Source organism: Humulus lupulus, chromosome 5 (genome assembly GCF_963169125.1).
Source record: "Humulus lupulus chromosome 5, drHumLupu1.1, whole genome shotgun sequence".
Taxonomy (NCBI): Eukaryota; Viridiplantae; Streptophyta; class Magnoliopsida; order Rosales; family Cannabaceae; genus Humulus; species Humulus lupulus.
In genome coordinates this window covers 201,245,353-201,271,408 of record NC_084797.1, presented here as the reverse complement: position 1 = coordinate 201,271,408, position 26,056 = coordinate 201,245,353, and the positions used below count along the sequence as shown (strand labels likewise).

Sequence of the window (26,056 nt, the reverse complement as noted above, 5' to 3'; positions counted from 1 at the left end):
TAATGAAGCACGGTGATGACAGTGTGAATGGTTTGAAGAGAGAGAGAGCAGGGAGAAAACTTGAAAAGAGTTTCTGATTGGATGAGAGCTTTCTTACTTTCCTCATTGTTGCTTCACCCAGCCACCTTATTATAGCATTTAGATACTTGATAATTACCTTTTCTTGCAGCTACATTGGCATATTTGTAATAGATAACATATGTCATGGGGGTTTTATTCGAGGTTAAATGCTTTCTACTTTAACGTTGACTTCAATTATTGCTATATCAACACACATCACAAACCAAATATATCGCATACCTTTTGTGCTGAGCTAAGATGCAGAATAAACACATCACTACACCTACTGGTTGGTCTATGCGCCTATAGTGTTAATAAACCATTCCAATTCATGCTAAATTCATTGGAGCCCCACTGGGAGGTTGTTGAAAAAGCTTTCAGTGAAAGAGTTGTTACTAAGTTTTAGTAACCAACCGGTAGTTTGGAATTGCCTAAGGTTCAACTAATATTGGCAGATAGTGCAACTACAAATTAAGCATAGCGACTAAATAGACAACTGAAGAAAGCAAGTTGTGTCTCTGCTGCGACTGGACGCTATGGGAAAACTCCACCGATGCTACGCCATTATCAACGACGCCCATCAGAACAACAAAAGCCTCGCGAGAAAATCCTTCATGTCGTACAAAAGATCATTTGTAAATGCCAACGACAATATATAAATATAATGTAATTCCCTCCTTAAAATATTGATTTATAAGGTATATTACATTGGGCGAGTTAGGAAATTAAAAGTGACTAATTAAGTAAAGAGTTGGGTAGTTTGTCCGATGATTCAAATTAAAATGTTGCTTCTCAAAGATTCCATCATAGCCGATGAGTTATCAATCCGCGTTGTTCATCCAAAACAAAATTAGCTCGAGAAAAGTTGATGCTGGTAAAGAATGGCTTTAGATCATAGATCTCATGTTCTTGGGCCTGCAACAAGAAGAAAAGTTAATTTAGTCATAGGCCAAAATATACGATACAGATTCATTTGGTTTGTCACGGGATCAAATTTACCTTGATTTGCAAATCCTCTACTTTCACATCAATATGGGTCAGCCCTGAAGTAGTTCCAGACACGATTTCTTCAAAATGCAGGGCATTCTTCACAAGCTCGCGGAGAAGATGCAGGAGAAATTCATTGAAATCCTTCTTGAAAGTCATATACTTTCTGAAGCTCTGCAATTGACAATTTTTACTTAAAAATGAGATTCCCCCAAAAAAAAATCATAAACAACAGGTGATTCTTGGCCAAAGACGCTTATCTAAATACAAGGAATTTTAATAAATGGTATTCAGTTCTCTTTTGAAAATAAAATAAAATTGGAAAATCATTTCGAATCACAGGTGTATTCAGTTTTCTCTATTACTGCCTGCCAGTACTGAACCTTGCTCAATACTACAATTTCTATGTAGCATGCCACAATATATCAAACATTACCACATCTACATAGCTTGATTCTTAAATGAAATGTGGACATTTTCATACCTTTTCCAGAGCTTTCTTCACACCGAATTTTTGGGTTGAGATAAATGAATCAAGTAAAACACGAATTGACATGTCCACATCTTCTTGAGTTACATGCTGTCTGAGGTGCATTCTTGCGTGAGCTTCAGATATCCGAATCATTGACTCAATGTGCCTCACTGCTATTGGCACTCCTTGTCCATTCTAGAATTAAAAAAATGAGAAAAACTGATATAAAGAAATAATCTAAGTACTAGATAAACCATCAACTAAAATTTCCAAGCAAAACAGAAACAGCAGAGAAACTCACTGAGGATTCTCTCCGCAATTCAGCATAAACATGAGTAAGTTTCTCCATATCAGCATCATGCAACCTCGGGAACACATTCAACTTGGCATAAGTTATATACTTTTTAAGCATATCTTGAGGAAGTATCTGTAAGGTTACAGATCACAATTAAATTCAAAAGCACAGGAAAAAAGAGGAAAAAAAATAGAAGTGATCAGCAGGACAAGTGGGGCATTTTATAAACCTCTGGATCTGCTGCTTCGCCTGACATTTGGACATCATCTTGTGATTCACTGAAAGTCTTATCTTCCATATTAGCTCCCTTGGCTTGTGATTTGAAATGACTATCAACTACAAACTTAGCAAGCATTTCATCTGCAACTGGATCAACGACATCCTGCAATGTATCAATTTCCTTCCATGTCAATATGAACTGATACAAGTGTGACTAAGTTAAGAAGAGAGTTTGTAAATATACCTTGACAACACAGAGGATATCAAACCTAGAGATGATGGGATCTGTCAATTCAACATTTTGTGAAAATGTTTTTGAGGAATCATATCTGGAATATAGACAAAGAAAATGTCAAATCTCAGAAAATGTGTGCAAGTACTAATGCAAATGCTGATAAATGGTCCTGTAGAAGTAGCATCCTTCTAAACGAATGGTTAGTTCATGAGCTGAAAAGATAACTTTCTGCAGCCAAACAAATAAGTATATTCACTCCAGCAAAGTTTCATTGTTCATGCCTAGCCTAACATTAAGTTATCTGCTTTTGCATACCTTCCTCCAACGGGATTTGCAGCAGCAATGACAGAGCAGCGTGCTTGGAGTGAAGTGACAATCCCAGCCTTTGATATACTAATGCTCTGCTGCTCCATAGCTTCATGGATACTCACTCTGAAAATAAAAAAAGGATCAAAACTTATTCCTGGTTGGGCCACAGGGACAAATTATAAAGAATGACATATTTCCAAATGTGCAGATTTCCTTACCTGTCCTGATCATTCATCTTGTCAAACTCATCAATAAGACATAATCCTTTGTCAGCAAGAACAAGAGCCCCTCCCTCAAGAGTCCACTCCCTTGTGACTGGGTCCTTGTGCACTGCTGCTGTAAGCCCCACTGCAGAAGCTCCCTTACCAGTAGTATATACAGCCCTCTGTCCAGTCTTTTCCACATACCTTAAAAAGATGAAAAAAAAAAAGGAATCATTGGTTATTACTTATCTTCATTACTAAAAAACTGATCAACCCCAATTCTTACTTGAGAAATTGTGATTTGGCTGTTCCGGGGTCACCTAGAAGAAGTACATTTATATCTCCTCGTAGTCTGTGTTTCCCCTCTACATTCTTCTCTTGACCTCCAAACATAGCCAGGGCTAATGCAGTTTTTATGTCCTCATGACCATAGATTGATGGTGCAATCGACTTGACAATCTTCATTTTTATTGAATATAATGTCCAGTTAATACAACAATTCTTAATGGATAAAATTGAACAATAATGTGAAAGGAAATGGTAAGACTAAAAGGTTTCCAAAAACAAACCCTTTCTCCTATTCTGGGGTCTTTAGCCAGCTTCTCAATCTCTTTCTTGTCTTCCTGAGTAAGTTTATAGGCAGAAAAGAGGTCTTGTTTCTTTGTGACATAGTTTGCTTCTACTACAGTAGCAAATACAGGGAACCCATTCTTTGTGTTCAAAGATAAGTCGAAATTATTTGTATAAATGCCTGTAACTTCCTGCAATAAATCAAATGGAAAAGAACTGAATATTTAAGTCTGCAAATACTGACCGAGAGGCTAGACCAAGAAACAAACACTATAATAAGTTAAAGGCCAGAATTATACAATCTCTTCCCCAGGTCGAGCACAATCAATTAGATCATTCAACAGTATCACTTCTTTGTATCTAGGAAGCCGGCCAGCTGGTACAATTCCTGGGCTTTCTTGAAGGGTAAGCTTTTGGTAATTTCTATATATTGTCTGCACAGAGGTGTGAAAGCGTACATTAAAATAAAAAACAAGTATTCTGCAGGTTCTGCCAGAGTAAGTACTTTCTTAGCTGATAATTGAAATGTTTCTTTCAACACCTAAATCAATATTGGTTTTTTTATTCATTTAACTTATTCATTACAGCCTTCTTTGGAATGTTCACAATAAGCATATGTAACAATCCCAAAAACAATATTCATACTTAATACTTACCTAGAGAAAAAGTAAAGAAAATAACGTACTCACCTGCTCTATGTTGATAGTGAAGGGTCCTTTTGATTGGCATTCAGGGCAAGAACCAACTTTCACCTCAGAGTATGAATTCTGAAAGAATGGCCCCAAAATCGTCCCACACTTGTTGCAATCATACTTGACCTGTTGCAATTGTGGAAAGACCCCAGATCGTCTGGTCACAACTCCCCCAATACGAATCATTGTATTCAAATGGATCTGCCTGCACAACTCAAAAAGAATGAAATGTTAAAGACAAATAGAAAATAATGACAAACTAAGTGGGACAAAAATGAATTCTTATGCAGCACCTTATGTTCCGAATCTGATCATACACTGGTAGGTTGGTGATCCTTACATAAATCTTTTGATGGATATTTTTATAGTTAGGATGTAAACTAAAGACAACATTTTTTGCAACATCCTCCATGACTTCCAGGACAGATTGAGGGGCGTCAGCCAGCCAGATGGCAATATTGGGATGGATATAGATAAATTGCTTGTAATCAATCTCCAGGCTACACTTATTAGCTGCAATTGAAATTAAGCGATTTAACAAAACAAAGTTAAGAAGAGAAAACATAAAACTTAAACTTTGGTTAACGCAACAAGCATAAACAATCAACTTCACTTCTCTCATATAAGTATGTAAATGATGGCAGTACCTGAGACCATCTCATTAATCAACCGAACGTATTCATAATCAGTAGTTTCATTTTTTGGATTCACGTAAGTGAGCAGAAACTCCTTGAACTTTTTGGCTATAAAACGGCGGACTTCATCCCTAGTTACCCATTCTCTAAGAGTTCCTTGCACACGATACATCTCAAACTCGCCATCTTCATCATCATCATCCTACGTATTAGAAGTAAATGTGAACAAATATGAGGTGACAAGGCCAAAATGATAAACGGGGAAGTTGATTTGCCTAATTATAGAGGTTAAGACCATACCTCGAAGGGGTCATCATCAGTTTGATCAGTAGTGGGCAAATCTTCCCTGGAGTGAGCTCTTTGCGATCTCCCTGGTGAACTCTGTAAGCCATCGGCATCAGATGGAGGCCTGAAGTCAGCCCTAGCCCTCTTGGAAGGCCTGTAGCTATCATCGTCGGTGTCTGCCACAAAATTTAAATAAATTAAACAAAAAGGTGAATAAGAACATAATAAAGAGTAGAAATTTATAGAATCTTCAAAGTAGCAGATTTGATAACCTTGATCGTGGAGAAGGTGAGGAAGCTTGCGAGAGGTCAACAGAACATCGCGAGCGTCGAGCTCAGATTCGGCGGCCTTGCGGTCAGCCATGATCTGATCGAGATCCCTCTCATCCTCGAGGGATTCATCCAGGCCGACCGATTCGTACTGGTCGTTATCGTCCATTCGGCGGTAGTCCCTGCAGAAACATAAAGAACAAATCAAGCTTCCACCCATGAAAATGGAAGACAGGATAGATTTAGCCGGAGACTTACTCCATGAAATTGTCGTGGAAGAGATCCTCTCCCTCCTCCTCCTCCTCATTAGGGAGCTCTTCAGGGTCGTCGCGGATGATTTCGGGATCGACGGCAGCCTCTTCGTCATCGGAGAAGTTCTCGGAGGTGCGACTGGTATGAGGAAGTTGATCGGTGTTGAAACCGACTGATGTTGGTGATTCCGGCGTCGACGGCGGATTACCTGACATTGTGCTCTGTAGTGTAGGGTTTGTGAAATGAAAATCGTTTGTTACCCAACCTATCCTCGCTCACTGTAAACCCTATAACCCCAAATCTCATTTTGGCGGGGAACTTTATTGTTATTATTTTAAGCGGGAAAACTTTATTGATATTATCATAAGAGCGGGAAAACTTTCTTACACGTGTAATATTCCCGGCCACAGGAGAAACCCGTGCCCGTATATCCTTATTTTTTGGTTGACAATTATATCCTTATATTTAGGGAAATTTACAAATATACGGTAAACTAAAAAAAAAAGTTCTAAATATACGGTAATTACAATTAATTACATTTTTACGGTAGAATCATTCCAACCCATTATACATTAAAGCCCACCCAAATAACATTAAATACACGGTAAATATCATCTCAAATCTATATGCCTGAGAATAATAAACACAAACCTACAACAACTACAAGATGAAGTTGCGTCTGAGATTAATCCAACAAAGGCTGCTAAAAAAATAAAAGCTCAGAGTTTACAACAACTAACAGTCGTTCGAAAAAAGCATGCCTGCAATTGTAGATTAATCAAGCTACACTAAAGTTCTTCACATGAAACAAATTGTTATGATATTGTAACTATCATTTACATTATTGGTCTTGTGCTGGGTTTTATCAATATTTTTCTATACTTGTCTTGCTTCGGTTTAATTGTACAAATAGGGACACATAAAACAACTATAAAATATAAAAAGTGTTTATGCTCATAAATATTGGTGACAATTTTCCTTTGTTAATTATATAATTTTTAAAAAATAAAATTTTGTCATTGTTAAAATATAACTAAATTCTATATTAAACAAATATGTTAAGATTTAATGTACTGTGACTAGAAACACATTAACAAACTTGTAATTTATCGTTACAAATTCATAATAGGTATTAACAAACTCGAAACAGATCATTACAGAACAAAAAACTTATTAACAGATTTGTTAAGAGTTAAAATATTGTAACTACAAAAATGTATAAGACATATTAACAAATTTGTAACAAATCTTTACAAAACCAGAATATGTTTGTAACATATTATTACGAAATCGTAATATAGATTAAAAAAGAGTTGTAATGTATAAATTTATCTCTTACATCGAAAAAATATAATCAAACTATCATACCAACTAGCAACTCTTTACAAATAATTATAGAATCAAAGCAAGCCATTAAATATCACAATCAAAGCAAGCTAACTCGTAGAAACACAATCACTAAGTTGCCTAAGGTATCACAACGCCCCAACATCATAGTAGAGTATCTCATTTGCTAGCCCCAACTAGAAAGTTGCATATATGAACAACACACCTATATAGCAGATGGGGAATGAATATATTCTAAATCATAATATCAAATACCAAAGAAGAAATGAAAGCAAACTTGTCATCATCGAAAAACATACTTTACAAATATGTAACAGATCGCTACAAAAATAATATATTTAAACAAAAAATCTACAAAGGCTAAACATATCAAATTGAAACTAAGATTACAACAGGATGCAGCAACAAACCATACAAAATATTAGTTATACTCAATGATAACTGAAACCCAAATAATCGAAAATTAAAATAAAAATCAAGAAAAGGAATCTTGAAACCCAAATAATCAAGCTCAAACCAATGAAAATGGCACCATGGAGGAGTACAAATGGTCAGATCACTGAGAAAAATGGAGAAAACTGACTGAGAAAATTGGGAAGATGAAGAAAATGAGAGAGAACAGTAGAAATATAACATAGGGAAAGAGAAGAAGGGAGAAGTTTCTACACACATTATACTGCACTTTCTTCTTTTACTTTTTTTTAAATAAGATTTTGAAAACCCTTTAATTTTTTTTAAAGAAACGTATATTTGAAATAATTTACCGTATATTCAGATTTTTTTTTATGGTGTATTCCGTAATTAGTCCTTATATTTATTGGTGATTTCTGTGCCGCACCTATATGGGTTTTTAATGTTTTTTTTATATCCTTGAAACGTGCTTAGTGAGCAGTTTTTTTAGGCTATTTAGGATTTTTACCCCCCGAACTATTACTACTACCGTATCGTGCCCCCTAATTTTTTCAGGCTGTTAAAAATTTCCCCCGAAATATTCACAGTAATGTAAAGAATGACTTCCGTTAACTTTCAACACATGTGGCTAACAGAAGGCTGACATGGCTCTTTATATGCTGATGTGTCTTGGCTATGTCAGCGTCATGTGTGTAATTTTAAAATAAAAAAATCTATAATCATATTAAAAATTAATGAATTAAACACTAAAAAATATAATTAATAAATTAAACCATTTTTTGTACATTAAAAAAAATAAAAACCATATTTAAAAACAATAAAATTACACACATGGCGCTGACATGGCCAAGACACATCAGCATGTAAAGAGTCATGTCAGCATTCTGTGTTGAAAGTTAACGGAAGTCCTTCTTTACATTACTGTGAATATTTCAGGGGGAATTTTTAACGGCCTGAAAAAATTAGGGGGCACGATACGGTAGTGGTAATAGTTCGGGGGGTAAAAATCCTAAATAGCCTTTTTTTTTAATCCCTGCAATGTCATCAGTGAGAAATTTTTTTATTTAAATATTTTTTGTTTGTTTTTTATTAGGAAAATATCAATTTGTCTTCTTATGTTTTGCTCAAATACTTAATGAGACTCTCTGTTTTGTAAAATGTAACAAAATGATACCTTGAGCTTAATTTTGATCAAACATTTTTTTAATATGACCAAGATGCCCTTGAATCTTAAATTAATCTCAATTTTTAAAAAATACAATGTCATGTGTCATACTTAAATTAGTCCAACTTATAAATTTAAAATAAAATTAATTGACAAAATTTAAAATTAATTTTAAAACTATAGATAAAATATAAAAAATTAAAAACACTAATACAAATAATGATTTATTTTCTCTCTCCTCTCCCCTCTCCCCTTTCTCTTCCTCCCTTTATCTCTCTCTTGTTCGTCATATTCTCAAAAGACATTAGAAAAACAAATACAAAAATTGACATCCAAAATTTCATAACTCAAACTAAAATCAAAGTCTACAAAAATCAAACAATAATCGTAAATTATTATTCCTCTTCTTTTATGTCAATCTCAACCGAACAAAACTATTAAGCAAATCTTAACTGAACAAAAAATAATAATTGATTGGGTCTTCCCTTCATTCCCCGACAATTACCCTGAAACTCAACATCTTCACCATTATCTTTTCTACCTAGAAGAAACCCTTTTGTATTTATTCCAAAATGCCCATCTCTCTCTCTTTGTCAGTCAACGACAATGGTTGGGCGAGGACCACGCAATTGACCTCATGGGCTGGTTTTGGGCGAGGAGGTGATGACGACAAGGGCTGGGTGAGGACCATTCTATCGAGGTCGTGGGCTAGAACTGGGTTGTCGGAGCTAAGAAAGATGAGCAACCATAGTCCTTGGGGGTGGCTGGATCTACAATCGGAGCTGGAGATGGGTACTATAACCTAAGCCGAGTATTTGAGCAACAGTCCTTGGGAGTGGCTAGATCCACAATCGAAGCCACTGTCCTAAGCAAGGTCGGCTGGTTATTGCCAAAGAGAAGAAAAGGAAGACAAGAAGGAGAAGAGAAATAGAGAGAGAAAAAAAATAGTTTTAGATTATTTTTTATTAAAATTATTTATTTTAATAATTAAAGTATTTATTTTATTCTTGTTAGAGTTTTAATTTGTTTTGTTTTTATTTTTGGGTAAATACCATTTTGGACCCTGTGTTTTGGTAAATAACAAAACGGACCTTGTGTTTTGCAAAATTGAACGAAATGATACCCTGAACCCGATTTTGGTCAAACAATTTTTCAATATGACTAAAATATTTCTGAATTAATGAATTTATTAAATAATGAAAAATAGATTTTAAAATAAAAAAATGAAAAATCAACATATATGTTTAATTTTATTTTTCTTTTCTCTCTCCTCTCTCTTCTCTCCCCCTTCCTTCCCCTTCTTCTCTTCTGTTCTTCTTCTCCTTCTCATCCACGAACCCAGTCCACTGTTCTCCCTCTGATGCTCAGCCCACCCTTACCAGCTTGACTCTCTCTCTTCTGATTTTACCCCTGATGCAGCCTCTTATTTACTCCTCAAGTCCCAATTGGACAAAACCCTAATCTTGAGCTTCCTCGATTGGGCTCGAACCCACCGGTTCTTCACCTTCCGCTGCAAGTGCCTCGCCCTCCACATCTTCACCCGCTTCAAGCTTTACAAGACTGCCCAAGCCCTCGCTGAGGATGCGGCCGTTGACTTGGTGGTCAAGTCCTACTGCCACTTGAAACTAACGAGTAAGGCTCTCAACATCGTTAACTTGACCAAGTCTTGTGGTTTTATGCCTGGTGTTTTGTCGTATAATGCTATTATAGACTCCATAATAAGGTCCATCGGGTTGGTTAAAATGGTGGAGGAGGTGTTTATTGAGATGGTTAAAAATGGGGTCTCAACAAATGTGTTCACTTACAACATTCTAATTCGGGGTTTTTCTGGGGCTGGGAATTTGGATATTGCTTTGCATTTTTTCGTTGAAATGGAGAAAAATGGGTGTTTGCCAAATGTGGTTACATATAATACCTTGATGGATGGATATTGTAAAATGAATAAGTTGGATGAGGCTTTTGGGTTGTTAAGGTCGATGGCTTTGAAGGGTTTGGAGCCAAATTTGATCTCCTATAATGTGTTAATCAATGGTCGGTGTCGACATGGGAGGTTGAAGGATACAGGGAAGTTTCTTGAGAAGATGAAAAGGAAGGGTTATATGCCTGACGATGTTACTTACAACACACTCGTTGGTGGATATTGCAAGGACGATAATTTTCATTGAGAGTAAGTAAAATATGCTAAGGGTTCACTAGGTCTGGTGGTTCGCGACTGGGGAGCTGGGTTCGCTGATGGGGCTTGGGGCTGGGTTCTTGGTTCGTGGATGAGAAGGAGAAGAAAAACAGAAAAGAAGAAGGGGAAGGAAGGGGAAGAGCAGAGAGAAGAGAGAGAAAAGAAAATTAAAATTAAACATATATGTTTTTTTTTCAATTTTTTTTTATCAAGAAGAAATGAACTTCATTAATCTACCAACAAATACACCCTTAACTCATCAATTCGAACTAAGAAGAAGCAACAGGCTGCAACTTCCAAAAAACCAAAGCCTAATACACTTTTAATCTATGTATAACATCACTCTCTTGTCTTGACATTTTTCTATTTTTTACAATGTATAACCTGTAAGACACTATACTTTTTATATCATAAGCAATCTTTACATCAGTTTTGGAATAGCCTTCAAAAACGCACCTATTCCTGTTTAACCATAAGTTGTAGCAGGTTGCTGCAATTGCAGCTACACTAACCATATTCACAATTCCCTTAGCAGGCACCGAAAGCCAACTCAGCCAGCCATTAAAGTCCATCGGCCATCCTCTGAAACCCAGCCAATTGAACACAAGCTCCACCACCCTTTGAGAAAGACAGCAGCTGAAGAATAAGTGGCTGTGAGTTTCAGGATGATCACCACACACAGGGCATAATGTAGAATCTAAGACAATATGAAATTTACTCATGTTGTCTTTCGTTAGCAGCTGTGAGTTCACCACTTGCCATAACATAAAACGATGCTTTGGCAAGTTGAGACTACTCCATATGGCCCTGTGATAGGTGAACTGAATCTGAGGTAGGGTTCTGTTATATAACATGATGGTACTGAACTTACTCGAGCCTCCTGCTTTCGATATTTCAGCTTGAGTGAATTTTTGTCTCAATCTACATATCTTGCGCCAATACCAACTTGTGTCCATTTTTAGCTCATAGGACCAAAAAGGGGTATCTTTGAGATAGATGTTGTTGACCCACTTTACCCAAAGTAAGTCTCTCTTCTCATTAATAGCCCAAATATACTTGGCTAGAATAGCTTGGTTCCATTTTGTTCCCTCTTTGAACCCAAGACCACCAAAAGCTTTTGGAAGACAAACCTTCTCCCAAGAGGCTACATGAATTCTGCTCCTATTCCCACTTACACCCCAAAGAAACCCTCGACAAAGTTTTTCAATTTCTTTTGTAACACTTTGAGGGAGAATAAAGATACTCATCCAGTAATTACGAAGTCCAAGCAATACAGAGTGTATTAATTGAACTTTTCCAGCAAAGGATAAGTGCCTACTCCCCCACGTTTGCAGCCTCAATCTGATTTTTTTAATGATAGTCCCGCAGTCTTCAGCTCTCCATTTGGTTGGTCTTAAAGGCACCCCTAAGTACTTTAAAGGAAAGGTGCCTTCAGCCAAACCAACTTCTCTAATGATCTCCTCTTTCTCCTTGGAACCAACCCCTCCAAAAAAGATTTGGGATTTGCTAACATTTATGAACAGCCCTGTAATAGCACTAAACTCATCAAGAACAGTTTTTAGCACCTTGATGAACTGCTTGGACCCTTTGCTGAGAAGAATCAAGTCGTCTGCAAAGCAAAGTTTGATCAACTTCAGGTTTTTGCACAGAGGGTGAAATCTAAAGTTGGATTTCTGAGCCGCTTGAAGAAGGCTTCTCGACAAATATTCCATAATCAGAACAAATATCAGAGGGGATAAAGGATCTCCTTGACGAAGACCTTTAGCTCCTTGAAAACCTCCTTGAAGTCTACCATTCATTAGAAGAGAATAAGTTGTACTTTTAATACAATTCATCACCAAATGAACAAATTTACCAAGGGAGTTCATAGCATTCAGCAGGTCTTCTACAAATTGCCAATCCACTGTGTCATAAGCTTTATTTATATCAATCTTGATGGTGCAGCGGGGAGAAGTGTTTTTCCTTCTGTAATTCTTCAGGATATCTTGAAGAATCATCACATTATGAGCAATTGATCTCCCTTGACTAAAAGCACCCTGATTATGAGGAACCAGGATAGGAAGAACCAAAGCAAGTCTAGAACATAACAGTTTGGAAATACACTTGTAGGCTGTAGAACAACAGACAATAGGTCTATAGTCTATAGCTCGAGCAGGATTCTCTTGCTTGGGAATAAGAGAAATCATTGTGTTATGAAATTCAGAGGGCATGTTACCTATGTTAAAGAAACTGACAATGGCATCACAAATTTCTCCTCCTATAACCGGCCACATCTTTTTAAAGAACCCTGAACCAAATCCGTCAGGTCCCGGAGATTTTGTATCTGGAATACTGAACATTGCTCTCCTTATTTCCTTGTTGGTGAATGGTTTCAGCAAACCCAATTGTTGCTCAAGTGTTAGCTTCGGTCCCTGCTCAATGCAACTTAATTTTAACCTGGCTGAGGCATTACTTTTACTTCCCATGTAGCCATGGAAATGATTCAGAAAGTGCTTCACAACTTCAGAGAACTTATCAACAATCATACCTTGGTCTGTTGTGTAAGTAGTTATTCTATTTTCAACCTTCCTCTTCTTCAAACAAGCATGAAAATAAGAGGTGTTGGAATCCCCTTTTTGCAGCCAAGTAATTTTGCTTCTTTGTTTGAGAAAATTATGGTACATTTTCTCTTGAAAATTGAATATTTCAGCTGCTCTAGCTTCTTGCTGCTGGAAGCTTGCATCTCTCGGATTAGCTTCAGCCTGATGTTTAGCCTCAATGTAATTATCTCTAGCTGTATGATAAGTTTTCCCAATATCTCCAATCTTATCATGATTGAATTTCTTGAGACAGTGTTTAACCCTCATAAGCTTCAAGTAAACCCCTTTTAGCCCTCTAGGCGCCAATGGAATCTTCCAATTATGCTCCACTAAGGTCTGAAATTCCTGATGCTCCGCCCAGAAATTAAAATACCGAAATGGCTTAACCCCTATCTTTTCTGTAGTGTTTGCTGAAATCACACAGGAACAATGATCAGAAATGACCTCCCAACAAAATCAAGTTGAAGTGTTTGGAAAGTCATCATGCCACTCTTCATTCACAAAGACATGATCTATCTTGGAATAGATTCGCTTGTTTCCATCTTGATTGTTGGTCCAAGTAAAAAAAGAACCATTACTTTGGAGCTTGTCAACATGAGCTTGAGCCAACCAAAGATTTGAGTCATCCATTTCATTATGAGTCACCGGATTCCCTCCATTCCTATCATCCACGTTGAAAACATAATTAAAATCCCCAAGAACTACCCAAGGTTTGACAGGAAACCTGAGCTGCAACAGGTTTTGCCAAAGTCCTTTTCTATCTTCAATAGTGTTATAGCCATAAACAAAAGTTAAACAAAATGTTTTGGCTTGACCAATCATTTTGACCACACAATGAACATGCTGTGGTGATTCTGCTATGTTATACCCAGATTTCGAGCCATGTTAAATGTGACCTCGAAAGCTGGATTCGCAGTGGATGAACCCGTAAAGTTCGAAGTATGCTCCAGGATTAAATATCGAGCCTGCAAGACTCGATACGACCCCGAACGTGGTGACCTCGAAGTGTTCACGATCTCGAAAGGTAGCTCCGAAGACGCATCTATCCTCAGGGATGACCTCGGATCAGGGGTCCCAAGCTCGACATATGATCTCGAAAGCCGTGTGACCTCGGGAGATGTCATTAGCTCGAAAGCTGACGAGAAACCTGGGAGGCTAAGGCCTTGGAGATATATGATAAAAACCGTGAATATCTATAAGTGTTATCCATAAGAGACGTAATCTTCATTTATTACTGTAAATCCCCTAAAGTCGTGGGATATTATTTGGTTAGTTATACGCCCCCTGGTCTTCAGGGGACGTTTCCTTTTATATCTGATTATAGGCATTTAAAGCCATTTATTTTATCTACACAAAAAGAGTAACTACCCAAAATATGTGGGATAGTATTCTGCATCCTTCTCTATAAATAGAGAGGTCATGCACCATTGTAAAGGACGAAAATTCTGAATCTTGAGAGAAAACTCTGAAGAATTCTTGCTTAAAGAATTTTTAGAGATAATCTTGAGTTTAATAACAAAGACTCGTGGACTAGGCAGATTTAACTGCTGAACCACGTAAAAATCGTGTTTTGTGTTGTTATTTTTTAATTGGTCATTACTAGTAATTGTTTACGTGCTCTTCTTTCACTGTTGACGAAAAACGGCGTCAACATGCTATTACTATAACACGCACAAAACTTCTCCTCCACAATATCAATAAACGACCCTCTATAGTGGAACTGGTATAACAGTCCCAGTTAGCAAATTTATTGGCCATTAACTCCTGAATTTTATTCCCTCTCAATTTTGTTTCTGACAAACCACAAACACCAATTTTACTAACATTGTAAAACTCCAAAATAGAGTCTTGCTTCTCCTTATTATTCATTCCCCTTACATTCCAACTTCCTATGTTGCAACTGTCCATGATTAATTAGCAATTAGATCAGGACCCTTTGCCTCTCCTTTTTCAACTACCTGTTCCTCCCAACTTTCCACTTCTTGTAACACACTAAAAGTGTTGACAGATCTTTGACCTATATCAGGTTCGATATCCATAGAGGACCCTGGAATAAGCTCTTTCATTTTTGGACCTGCTGGTTTTCTAGGAGTTTTCCAGCCATCAGCATTCAATATCTCACTTTTCTTAGTTAATACAGAGGGTTTAGACCTTAGATGTAGCAGGAGCTGGGTCAATTGGCTTCTGTTTTTTCTCCTCTGGTTTAGGTACTGGTGCTTTGTCCTCTGCCTTCTTTACTCGAACCACAGTATCCCCTTTCCTACAATCGGCCATAATATGGCCATAGCCCGAGCATTTTTTACACTTCACAGGTAACCATTCATAGTCTATCCCCTGCTCCATCAATTGACCATTTTCGTTGAGGAATTGGATCGTTCTTGGAGGATTGTCTGTGATATCCATTTCAACCAAAACCCGAGCGAATTGAACCCTTGTGCAATCTCTAGTATGTTGGTCCACCATAATAGGTTTCCCAACAGTACTAACTAAGGCACTTAGGCACTTGTTCCCCCAATACTGAAGACCTAGATCGTGAAGCCTAATCCACAGAGGAACATATCGGATTAGTTTCAACGCATCTAGGTCAGTAGACCAAGGTCTAACTATAACTGGCTTCCGATCGAATTGAAGAACACCAGTCTCCAAAACTAAGTCTCTTGTAGCATCGTCGTTCAACTTCACCATCACTAACCCCATGGTCATTCGAGCTATTTGTGCAATACCAAGATGGCCCCATATGCGTTTAATATATCCCTCAAAAACTGCCATTGGAGGGTTCGCACCTAGTACCATACATATCACTGCTAAACTCCAGTTTGCTGTGTGTATCTTCACCTCCTCAGGGTCGACTTGCGCTATCTTGATGCCATCTTTGATGATAGGTTCCATGTATGTAAGCTGTGGGTCACGAACAAATATGTTGTCCTTCGCAAAGGACTTCCAGTGATTCTTAGCAGAGTTCTGGAATTTCTCATGATCAACATCCTCTATAGCTTCTGTTTCCAACTCGTCTTCCACCTCCTGAGCCCAATTCATATTCGAACGACGATCCTGGTTCGAATTAGGGCGATTCTCTGTTTCAACACAACTTTCGATCTGCACTTTCTCTCCCACTTTCGCTGCTTCAGCTATCAGAGACAATCCATTGGTGGCGACGACACCACCAGTTTCCTCCCTCTCATCAATCTTGCTGCTACTAGATCCTTGATCAAACAAGCGAGGTGCAGGCTTCCGTACCACTCTTTAATTTTTTTTCATTTTTTATTTTAAAATCTATTTTTAATTATTTAATAGATTCATTAATTCAGAAACCTAAGGGTATTTTAGTCGTATTGAAAAATTGTTTGACCAAAATTGGGTTCAGGGTATCATTTTGTTCCATTTTGCAAAACATAGGGTCTGTTTTGTCATTTAACAAAACACAGGATCTGATCGGTTACTTTTGAACACAGGGTCCAAAATGATATTTACCATTTATTTTTATATGATTAGCAAATGTATAAAAGTATGGGCATTTTAGTCATATTGAAAAATTATTTGACCAAAATTGGTCTGAGGGTATCATTTTGTTCCATTTTACAAAACACAGGGTTCGATTTTTCATTTAACAAAACACAAGGGCCGATTGAGTATTCTGGTAAAACACAAGGGCAAAACTTGTATTTTATCTTTTTTATTTCTAACTGTAATTTTTCCTTAATGAACATGTGGTCCTTTTGGTGACACGTGTCAAAAGCTGGAGTGGACTACTCTTTTCGGGCGTACGGGCATGGTGGGTGTTCGGGCTAAATTCTTTGGGGTTTTGGATTACAAAAATGCTAACTTCTATATTTTGGCTCCCAAATTTGTCATTTTCTTTATTTCTTTTTAAGCTTTGTTTCTTTTCTTTTTCTTATTTTTTAGATTGTAAAAAATGCACCATTTCCCAATAAAATAGTCATAAATTAAATGAAAAATAAATATTTCTATTTATAAATATTAATACATGTTTATTATTATTACTATTTTGTGTTTATTCCTATGAGTTGTTTTGGTTTTATTCACTAAGACTACAAACATTTGAAATTGAAGATCCTTCTTTTTAAAGGGTAAATACTATTTTGGACCATGTGTTGTGCAAAAGTTACCAATCGGACCCTCTGTTTTATTATGTTACACCCAAATTTTGAGAATTAATAAATGAGCCTCGAAAAGTGTAAGCTCGAAAATAACAAGCATTGGCTGAGCACTTGCATAAATTGACATGATTCCTGATCTATTGTTATTGGCGATTGAGCACAAGTTGAAAGGTTCGAGCTTAAGTTTCAAGCTCGAAAGCAAGAATCTTCTCCGAAGCATGTGGGTATTATTCGAGCCTTAGTTGCAGGCTCAAAGGCATTGATCTCCAAAGATTGAGTTCGATGAAACCACTAGGTGAGGAGGAGGCTGACTGGAATAATGAGCTCGAAGTCTTGTTCAATCTCGAAAGCGCGTCCACCTTATGATCAAGCTTAGGAATGCATTTTACACATGACAACTATTACGAAATCCCTATTCCTAAGGGTTTTGTTGTTATCAGACATCAAATCCCAATTATCATGGGATATTATGTAATTGATGTATTTATTAGCATTTATTTGAAATTTGAATAATTAATTGTAACCTCCCGAAAGAATGGGAAGATATTCTATCAACTAGGCTTATAAATAGCCTGGAGAATTTCATTTGTAGATACACACACAAATTGTACTGAGAATACTCTGCCAAATTACTTTCTGAAAAAGCTTTGAGAGAGTATCAAGATAAATAATACTAACTCGTGGACTAGGCAAATTTTAACTGTTGAACCACGTAAAAAGCTTTTGTGTTCATCTATTTTTTCTGAAATATTGTTTAGTGTTCTTCATAATTAACTTGACGAAAAACGGCGTCAACAATTTGGTGCTTTCGTTGAGAGCATTAAGCAAATCTTCGTATTTTTAATCAGAAACCTCCTGCATAGCATCAATGGCCGCCGCGAACAATCTAGGAACTGGTGAACGACCATTGCCATAAATTCCTAAGGAACAAACTCTTCAGACCGAGAACCATCTGCGAAGCCCTGGGAAGCAACCCATGACAGATCAGGGCCCGAATAAAGGAAGCGCATCATCTGACTCCAGGGGGCCATCTGCTCCAACCCCCAGGCCCAATGAGGATCTCTATTATAATCTCGAGAGGTGCGTGCCCATTATAGAACTGGAGAATTGCCAACTGCACCAACAGTTGGCTGAAGCCACATGGCGTAATGAAGAATTGGCCAGGCAGGCCGTTGAGGCTCAGGCACCTCCTCGAAGGACCAGAAGGCGTCCCCGCGGGAGTACGGCCGCCAGAATGGCTGAACAAAGGGCCCAACATACCCAACCAAGGCCCAAAGCAAACACCGTCAATGATCGCCCTGGGAGGAATACTCAAACTACTACTGCTGGTAATCCTACGGTGAGTGTAACTGCGGGAACGGTTAATAACCGAGCTCCCTCGACAACTCAGAACACTAACCCTGAACCTGTTAGGAATAACCTGGAGCCAGTCCGAGCCAATTATGGACCTTCCAGACCTGAAGGTGTTCATATAAACCGCAAACCGTGGTTTGGAACCAAACCGCACCGCACCAAACCGCCAAAAACCGTAATCGGTGAAACCGTTTTCGATGGTTCGGTTTTAACCGGACCGCTCAACTTTAATGGTTTGGTCATGGTTTCTAATTTTTTAAAACCAATTAAACCGGACCGAACCGTGATTTTTTCTAAAAATATAGTTTTTAGAAATGATGGTTTAAAGATTTGAACCCCTACACTTAAGTTAATATAAAATCTACCAAACCATCCAAGCCAAACAATTTAATTGTTTAAGATATGTTTTTAGTAGTATTTAATACATGCACAAGTTTCCAAAACTAAAAAAAGAGAAATGTAAAGTCCCACATTGTTTAGAAAGTAAACATTTCTTTTTCTCACTTCTATAAAATGATTCAAAATACTTACACTTACAACAACAAAGAAAAAAAGCTTGTTGTAGACTTTTATGGTCTTAAAAGTAAAGCTAAAATTATTATTATTTAAATACAATTATTTAGTTAATTATTTTATAATAAAAAAGTTTAAAATTTTAATAATTTGGTTATATGGTTAAAACCAAACCAAATCGTTTATTTATGGTTTGGTTTTTTAACTTTAATGGTTTGGTTTGGTTTTTCATTTTGAAAAAACTGCATGAGCGGTTTGGTTTCAAAATTCTTCTAAACCGCACCAAACCAAACCGTGTACACCCCTATCCAGACCCAACAATGGAAGGCTCCCGCCATCGCCTATGAGGCATCCTCCATCTCCAATAAGACACCCATCTCCGGTTCGAGAGGCACCCCAGCCGGCTCCCAATAGGAACCGAACAGAGGAGCAAGCACTTCAGAGACCTTCTTAGAGTGGCAGTCAGAGCTCAACCCGGCCATGGGGGCGAGCGAGAGTGTAACGCCCTACTACCCAAGGACCGTTACGCTGTGCACTTTAAACAGTGCTAAACTCGCTAAACGAGTCATTTGACCATAATCGTGTAACTAAGTGTGATTAACGGTTTAGGGTTAAAAATTTTGGTCGAAGATACAACGTTTCACTAAAACGTTTACTGTATACATTGGGATCCCAAAATACATTTTAAAGGTTAATTACAATAAAAGATTTACAACCAGCCGACCTAGGCGACAAAATAGGGTTTAACCTTAGTTCCTCTTTAAACCCTCGCCGTGGTGGTCGAGCAGCCGGATATGTACACATCGTCACCTAAGCTCTCAAACTCAAGGATGGTTCGGCTTTCTTTTACCTTTACCTGCACCACATAGCACCCGTGAGCCGAGGCTCAGCAATAAAAATCAAACACATGCTCATAAGTAGCTAATGATATGTCATCAAATCATAATAAGCATGCCTAACAGTAATAACCATATTCATGCATGCAGGCAAGTACAAATAATTTATTATGGGTTCCTGCGCTCTGAGTAGATGACTGTCAAGTCAATTTGGTGTCTCGCGCCCTGAATAGATGACTATCCAGTCTCTCTGGGGTCCTGAGCCCTAAATAGATGACTTATTAAGTTAATTTGGGATCCTGACCTATTAAGTCTCTCTGGGATCCTGCGCCTTAAATAGATGATTGGGGTCCTGTGCCCTGAGTAAATGACTGGGGACCTATGCCCTGAGTAAATGATCGGGGACCTGTGCCCTAAGTAAATGACTGTGGTTCTGTGCCCTTAATAATTACTATTAAGTCGTTATGGGGTCTTGCACCCTAAGCCATGTGACGTTCCAATCACCTGAGCCTTTTAGCCCTGGCTCTGAGTAACTAGCCTTAGGTTAGCCAAGCGCTTTAGTTTTCTTCGACCAATAGGTTGGTCAAGCATTTAATGCTCATGTTGATTAAATCTAATCATTTTGGCCTGCGTTGAATACGCTAATGTCGCTCTTGACTCATAAGTCAATTCCATATGATCAACGCTCAGTACTATTGTTGATCATGACTGATAAGTCAGAGCTTCACGACCAATACTAAACACCATTGTCGTTTCTTAACTAATAAGTCAGTGCTTTCTCAATGAGGTAATGCACCAGGCATATGTCATATGTAAAATATCCAGATATAAGGCATTCAACAGCTTAATCAATAATTGCAAGCATAATCATAATCATGCCAATTACAGAGACTCAAGCTCTGATCAATTCCATATTCAACATTCATGCCATGTCATAACCACATGTATCACATGCATCACATACCAGGTGCAGTTTTCTTACCTTTGGTTCAAGCACATGTTACCATTATACGACCCTCAAGCACGATCATGTTTCCAAACCCCTAGCGACAACCTAGTCACAACCATAATATAGAATCCCATAAAAAAATGAGTAAATAAATACTTCCAGATTAAAACCTAGCCTCCGGGACATCGAATCCTACCAAATCGGTTAGTAGAACCAATCCCGAGCCTTTAGAGTTAAGTTCCCATGACTAAAAACCAAATATGGCCAAAAATGCATAGGCGAGTCACGACTTGGCCCTAAGGGTTGCAACTTGCTTCCCTGGCAGAGAGCCCTCTGCCTGGGCTTCAGGGTGCGGGCCGTGACTTAGTCCTCTAGAGTCGCGGCACGCCCCCAGGCAAAGCCCTCCTGGTTCTGGGTTCATCCAGGTCGCGACTTGCTGGAACAAGGTCGCAACTTGACCACGAACCCAACCATTTCCCACGTTTTCTCCCATTTAAAATCCTCAAAAAACCTATCCAAACATATCCAAACCCCAAAATCAAAGTTCTCAAACATCCCAATGATCCAAAACCATCAAAACCCAAATCTCAAACCATCCAAAAACTCATCAAAACATAAAATTCAATCAAAACTTGAAAACTTAAAACTTAAAACTCGCATTACCTCTGATTGAGTCGTTTCCCAACTAAATCCTCCGGCTAATAAGCTTCTAATCTTCCCTAGAATCGCTATGCCTCGATCCTTGCCTGAATCTGAGTCCTAAAACTCAAGTTTCCTTTGAAAATGTGATCGGTGTCAAAAAGGGAACGGGAGAGAGAGAGAGAGAGAGAAACGTTCTGAATGTTCTTTTATAATTATGACAGGTTACTTCGAGCTTAAGTAACCTCAAGCAAATCCTAATGCTCAGGGTCCCAAAAACGCCCCCCGGGGTAAAATAGTCAAAATTCCCAAAATTCTCTCCTGATCTCACTAACTCCCAATATATCATCAAATAATCATTCCCATTACCCAATATCTCGGTAATGTGTTAAATGCCCAATATACTCCTTGACTCACTCCGAGTCAAGTATGGGTCTTGTTGTGACTTTCCCACTAGCTTGCTCCCTAGGATCGTCTTGTGCAGAGTAACCCAAGCATAACCATATAACAATGTAGCACCATACACATACCACATATATGCCAAATATACCCATAACGAGCCAAATTATGAAAATTTCCCAATTAAACAGAAATGAGCCCACATGCATATTTAATACACCTAACACATGCATATCAAGTCATATTATAATATTATTCACATAATCACATGATAATACACATAACTATCATATAATCACATAATTCTATAATTTGCCATCTTGGTCCCCTAATCAAGGCCCTAATCCTTATTAGGAAATTTGGGACATTACAGTGAGGCTCCCCGAGGACATAGGGCATCTCAGCTAGCAGGAAGTCATATGGCCAATCCTGGGCTTCATAGTGAGTTTTCGGGGAATAGAAGCCAATCCAGATAAGATCAAGGCACTGATTGACATGGCCTCTCCCCGGAAGCACAAGGATGACAAAGCCTGACGGGGCGAATAGCCGCTTCGTTTCCAAAGCCACGGACAAGTGCGTCCCGTTCTTCAACGTCCTTCGGGGAAGCCAGCGTTTCGAATGGTCACCCTAATGCGAAGAGGCCTTTCATAAGCTGAAAGAGCACTTGGCCCAAGCCCCAATCCTGGCAAAACCGGTAGAAGGGGTGCCCCTATATCTATACCTGGTCGTGACTGAGCACGCGATCAGCGCCGCGTTAGTACGAGAGGAAGAAAGTAGGGGTGCACATTTAACCCGCAAAACCCGCCCAACCCGAACCCGGAGAATCCGTTTTTTCGAAAAAACCGACAAAATCGGGTTTAACCCGACCCGAACCCGAAAAAATCGGGTCGGATTCGGGTTTGCAATATATGTACTGTCGGGTTTGGGTGTAACCCGAAACCCGACTGAATTTTAAAAAAAAAATAAAAAATAAAAAAAAATATAATCAAAATCTGAACTGAATAACAATTGAATTTAACCCTAAAAAATTTACCCGACCCCATTTTTTTTTTGTTCTTCATCTTCTCCTTCGTTTCAGTCAAGCGGCAACCCAGCCCCCCAGCCTCCCTCGTTGTCCTCCTTTGGTTCAAGCTTCAGCAGAGCAGCACCATCATCATCAACATCAAGCACGGGCCACTCCCTCCCACGGCAGCCTGAACTGAGCCTCCCTCTTGGTTCACGATTCGCACGGCAGCAACAGCAAGGAGGAGAGAAGGCCAACCACTACCTTGCCTGCCGCCGACCCACCCAACCCTTCGAGACGAGCCCGGAGCCTCCCTCAGCTCTCACGCGGCGGCACCACCGGCCACCACCAGCGGCGCAACACGCCTCGCCTTGCCTCGCCTCGGTCCGGTAAGCACAGTACATAATACATTTAGTATATATATATGTATATATAATATATATATATGTTAGGATAGGCTTAGGCAGTTTCGGTTATTTGTTTTAATCTATTTATCTAATCTATTAATTTATTTGTTTTAATGGGCTGAATTTATTTGATGTCAATTAGTATTTTGCTCTATTCAATTATTAATCAGGCAATTAATCTGTTTGAATAGTTTTTTCTACAAACTAATATATTATCTGTTAAGTTGTTTTGACTAATGCCCGATGATGAAAATGTTTTGTATTGATTTATGCCTTGATTTCATTTAAGCCTCCATCTCTCTCTGCTCCCACTCCCACTGCTCCCACCGTCTTCAGTACATATTGTCATCATCAAAACACAGTCTTTAATGCTGCTGCTGCTGTTGCTGTTTTTTGTATTATTATTATTATTTTGCTGTTGGGGCGGTGGTTTTGATGATGATGTTCTATATTTGCTGTTGGTGGTGTTTGAAGTGATGGTATTTCAACCTTGAAGATGTGATTGGTTTTTAATGAATTTTCAATTTTTCTGAAATTTATAACTATAATCTTTGAGGGCTTATAGGATGTTTACTTAATGTCCGGAGGTTTACAAAATTAGGTCTCTGTGCTTTACATGTTTTTGGCTCTGTGATGGAAAAACTCATTGTTGGGAAGCAGTTTCATGGTTTTGCATCACGAGCCTTGTTACATTTGTCACACACTCTCTTGTTGTGATGGTCAAAGTATATTTTTTTTGTGTATATCAGTGTGTGTTTTGTGTTTATAGTATCTTCTTTTGTCTAGCAATAACAATTACTTGAATTTCTATTGATTTGTTAGGTAATGGATATTGATGAGGTAGATGAAACTCTTCCCCCAATAGATGCTCAAGATCAACCACCTCTCACTCAAACTGAAAACCCTACTCCTCCTACTGATCAGGGTAGAAAAACTAGAGCTAGTAGAAAGAGGGTTAGACCTCCCCCCATCCCTAGTGCTAGTAGTACCGGGAAAACAAAGGGAAAAGGGTCATCTATTTGGGATCATTTTACTAAGGAAGATCCTCCTCCACCCTCGACAGATCCTAATGAAGAGTCTCCTCCCCCCAAGTGCATATGTAATTATTGTGGGTCTGACTTCTTGTGTGACAGTAGAAAACATGGGACCAGTCATTTGTGGAACCATTTTAAGAAAGTATGCGACCTAAGTCCGTATAAGATTGATGAGCAGAGAGAGAGACAAAAGACTTTAAGCTTTCAGAATGTAAAGGGAGGGAAAGAGGGGGAGACAAACTTAGTAGCGATAGCTTATAACAAAGAAGCTTGTAGGGTAGCCCTCACACAATATATTGTGTTGGATGAGTTGCCATTTAGACATGTCGAGGGTGAAGGGTTCAAAAGATTTGTCAAAACACTCCAACCTCGGTTTGAGATCCCTTCTCGAATGACTGTTGCTAGAGATGTATTGAAGTTATATAAGGAGGAGAAGGCAACATTGAAAAATATTTTGAGTCGTGAGAGGATATCGATTACTACCGATACTTGGACTTCCATTCAAAATTTGAATTACATGGTCATCACTGCTCATTGGATTGATAATTCTTGGGAGTATCAGAAAAGAATTATCAATTTTTGCCAAGTGGTAGATCACAAAGGGGAAACCATTGGCCATGAGATCGACTTATGTCTTTTAGATTGGGGCATCTCTAAGTTGTTTACCATTACGGTAGACAATGCTTCGTCTAATGATGTTGCCATTAGATACTTGAGGCAACAATTCAAGGAGAAAGAGCGAGGCCTAATTTTGGATGGAAAGTTTTTACATATGAGGTGTTGCGCTCATATTGTGAATCTAATTGTCACTGAAGGGTTGAAGGAAAAACATGGGTCAATTGCAGCAATTAGAAATGCTGTGAGGTTCGTTAGGTCTTCTCCTGCTAGGCTAAAATTTTTTAAGGAGCGTGTCATACAGGAAAAGATTGAATGTAAAGGACTTTTGTGTTTACATGTCCCAACAAGATGGAACTCCACATATCTAATGCTCAATTGTGCACTGAAATTTCGGAAGGCATTTGACAGGATGAAAAGAGATGCTAATTATATGAATTATTTTGATGAGGTTGACAAAAATGGAATACCAAAGGAGGGGCCCCCCCACTGTTGATGATTGGGAAAATGCTTCAGTGTTTTTGAGGTTTTTGGAGACTTTTTACAAAGTAACATTAAAGTTTAGTGGGTCTACTTATGTTACTGCTAATAAGTACTTCATTGAGATCTCCAATATGCAACAAGAACTGTGTGACTTAATAGCTGACGATGATGATAATGAGTTATTGAGGACAATGGCAATTAGCATGAAACTAAAGTATGACAAGTATTGGGGAAAACTTGATAATTGCAATGAGACACTTCTAATTGCCTTGGTCCTTGACCCAAGATACAAGCTTGACTATCTCAGTCATTGCTTTAGTGCTACTTATGATGAGATGACGTGCAAAGAGATGGTGAAAAAGGTAGAGAAGACAATGTGGACAATGTTTGATCAATATAATGAGACAGCATCAAGTCTTCATCTATCGGCATCTATGACTCAGCTACAATCAACCTCTATTGTTAGTTCTTCATCCACATTTGTCATGCCTGTTAGTGGTCGACCTAGTGCCAACAAGAAGTCACGAAATTTGCATGATGAGTTTGTGG

The 26,056-nt window shown here is 38.3% G+C and overlaps 1 protein-coding gene across 1 annotated transcript; it reads right to left on the bottom strand.

Moving 5' to 3' along the window:
• Positions 1-716: 716 nt before the first annotated feature.
• On the bottom strand, positions 717-5,777 carry LOC133778055 (DNA replication licensing factor MCM2). Its single transcript, XM_062217878.1, has 17 exons — positions 5,490-5,777; positions 5,235-5,413; positions 4,978-5,138; positions 4,690-4,879; positions 4,336-4,555; positions 4,040-4,247; positions 3,650-3,784; positions 3,350-3,541; positions 3,067-3,239; positions 2,796-2,984; positions 2,584-2,700; positions 2,278-2,362; positions 2,044-2,196; positions 1,821-1,946; positions 1,532-1,714; positions 1,060-1,221; positions 717-975 (listed from the first exon to the last, which is right to left on the bottom strand). Exons 1-17 carry the CDS (start codon positions 5,696-5,698, stop codon positions 865-867), a joined length of 2,793 nt encoding a protein of 930 aa, XP_062073862.1. The 5' UTR covers positions 5,699-5,777; the 3' UTR covers positions 717-864.
• Between the last annotated feature and the right edge of the window lie 20,279 nt (positions 5,778-26,056).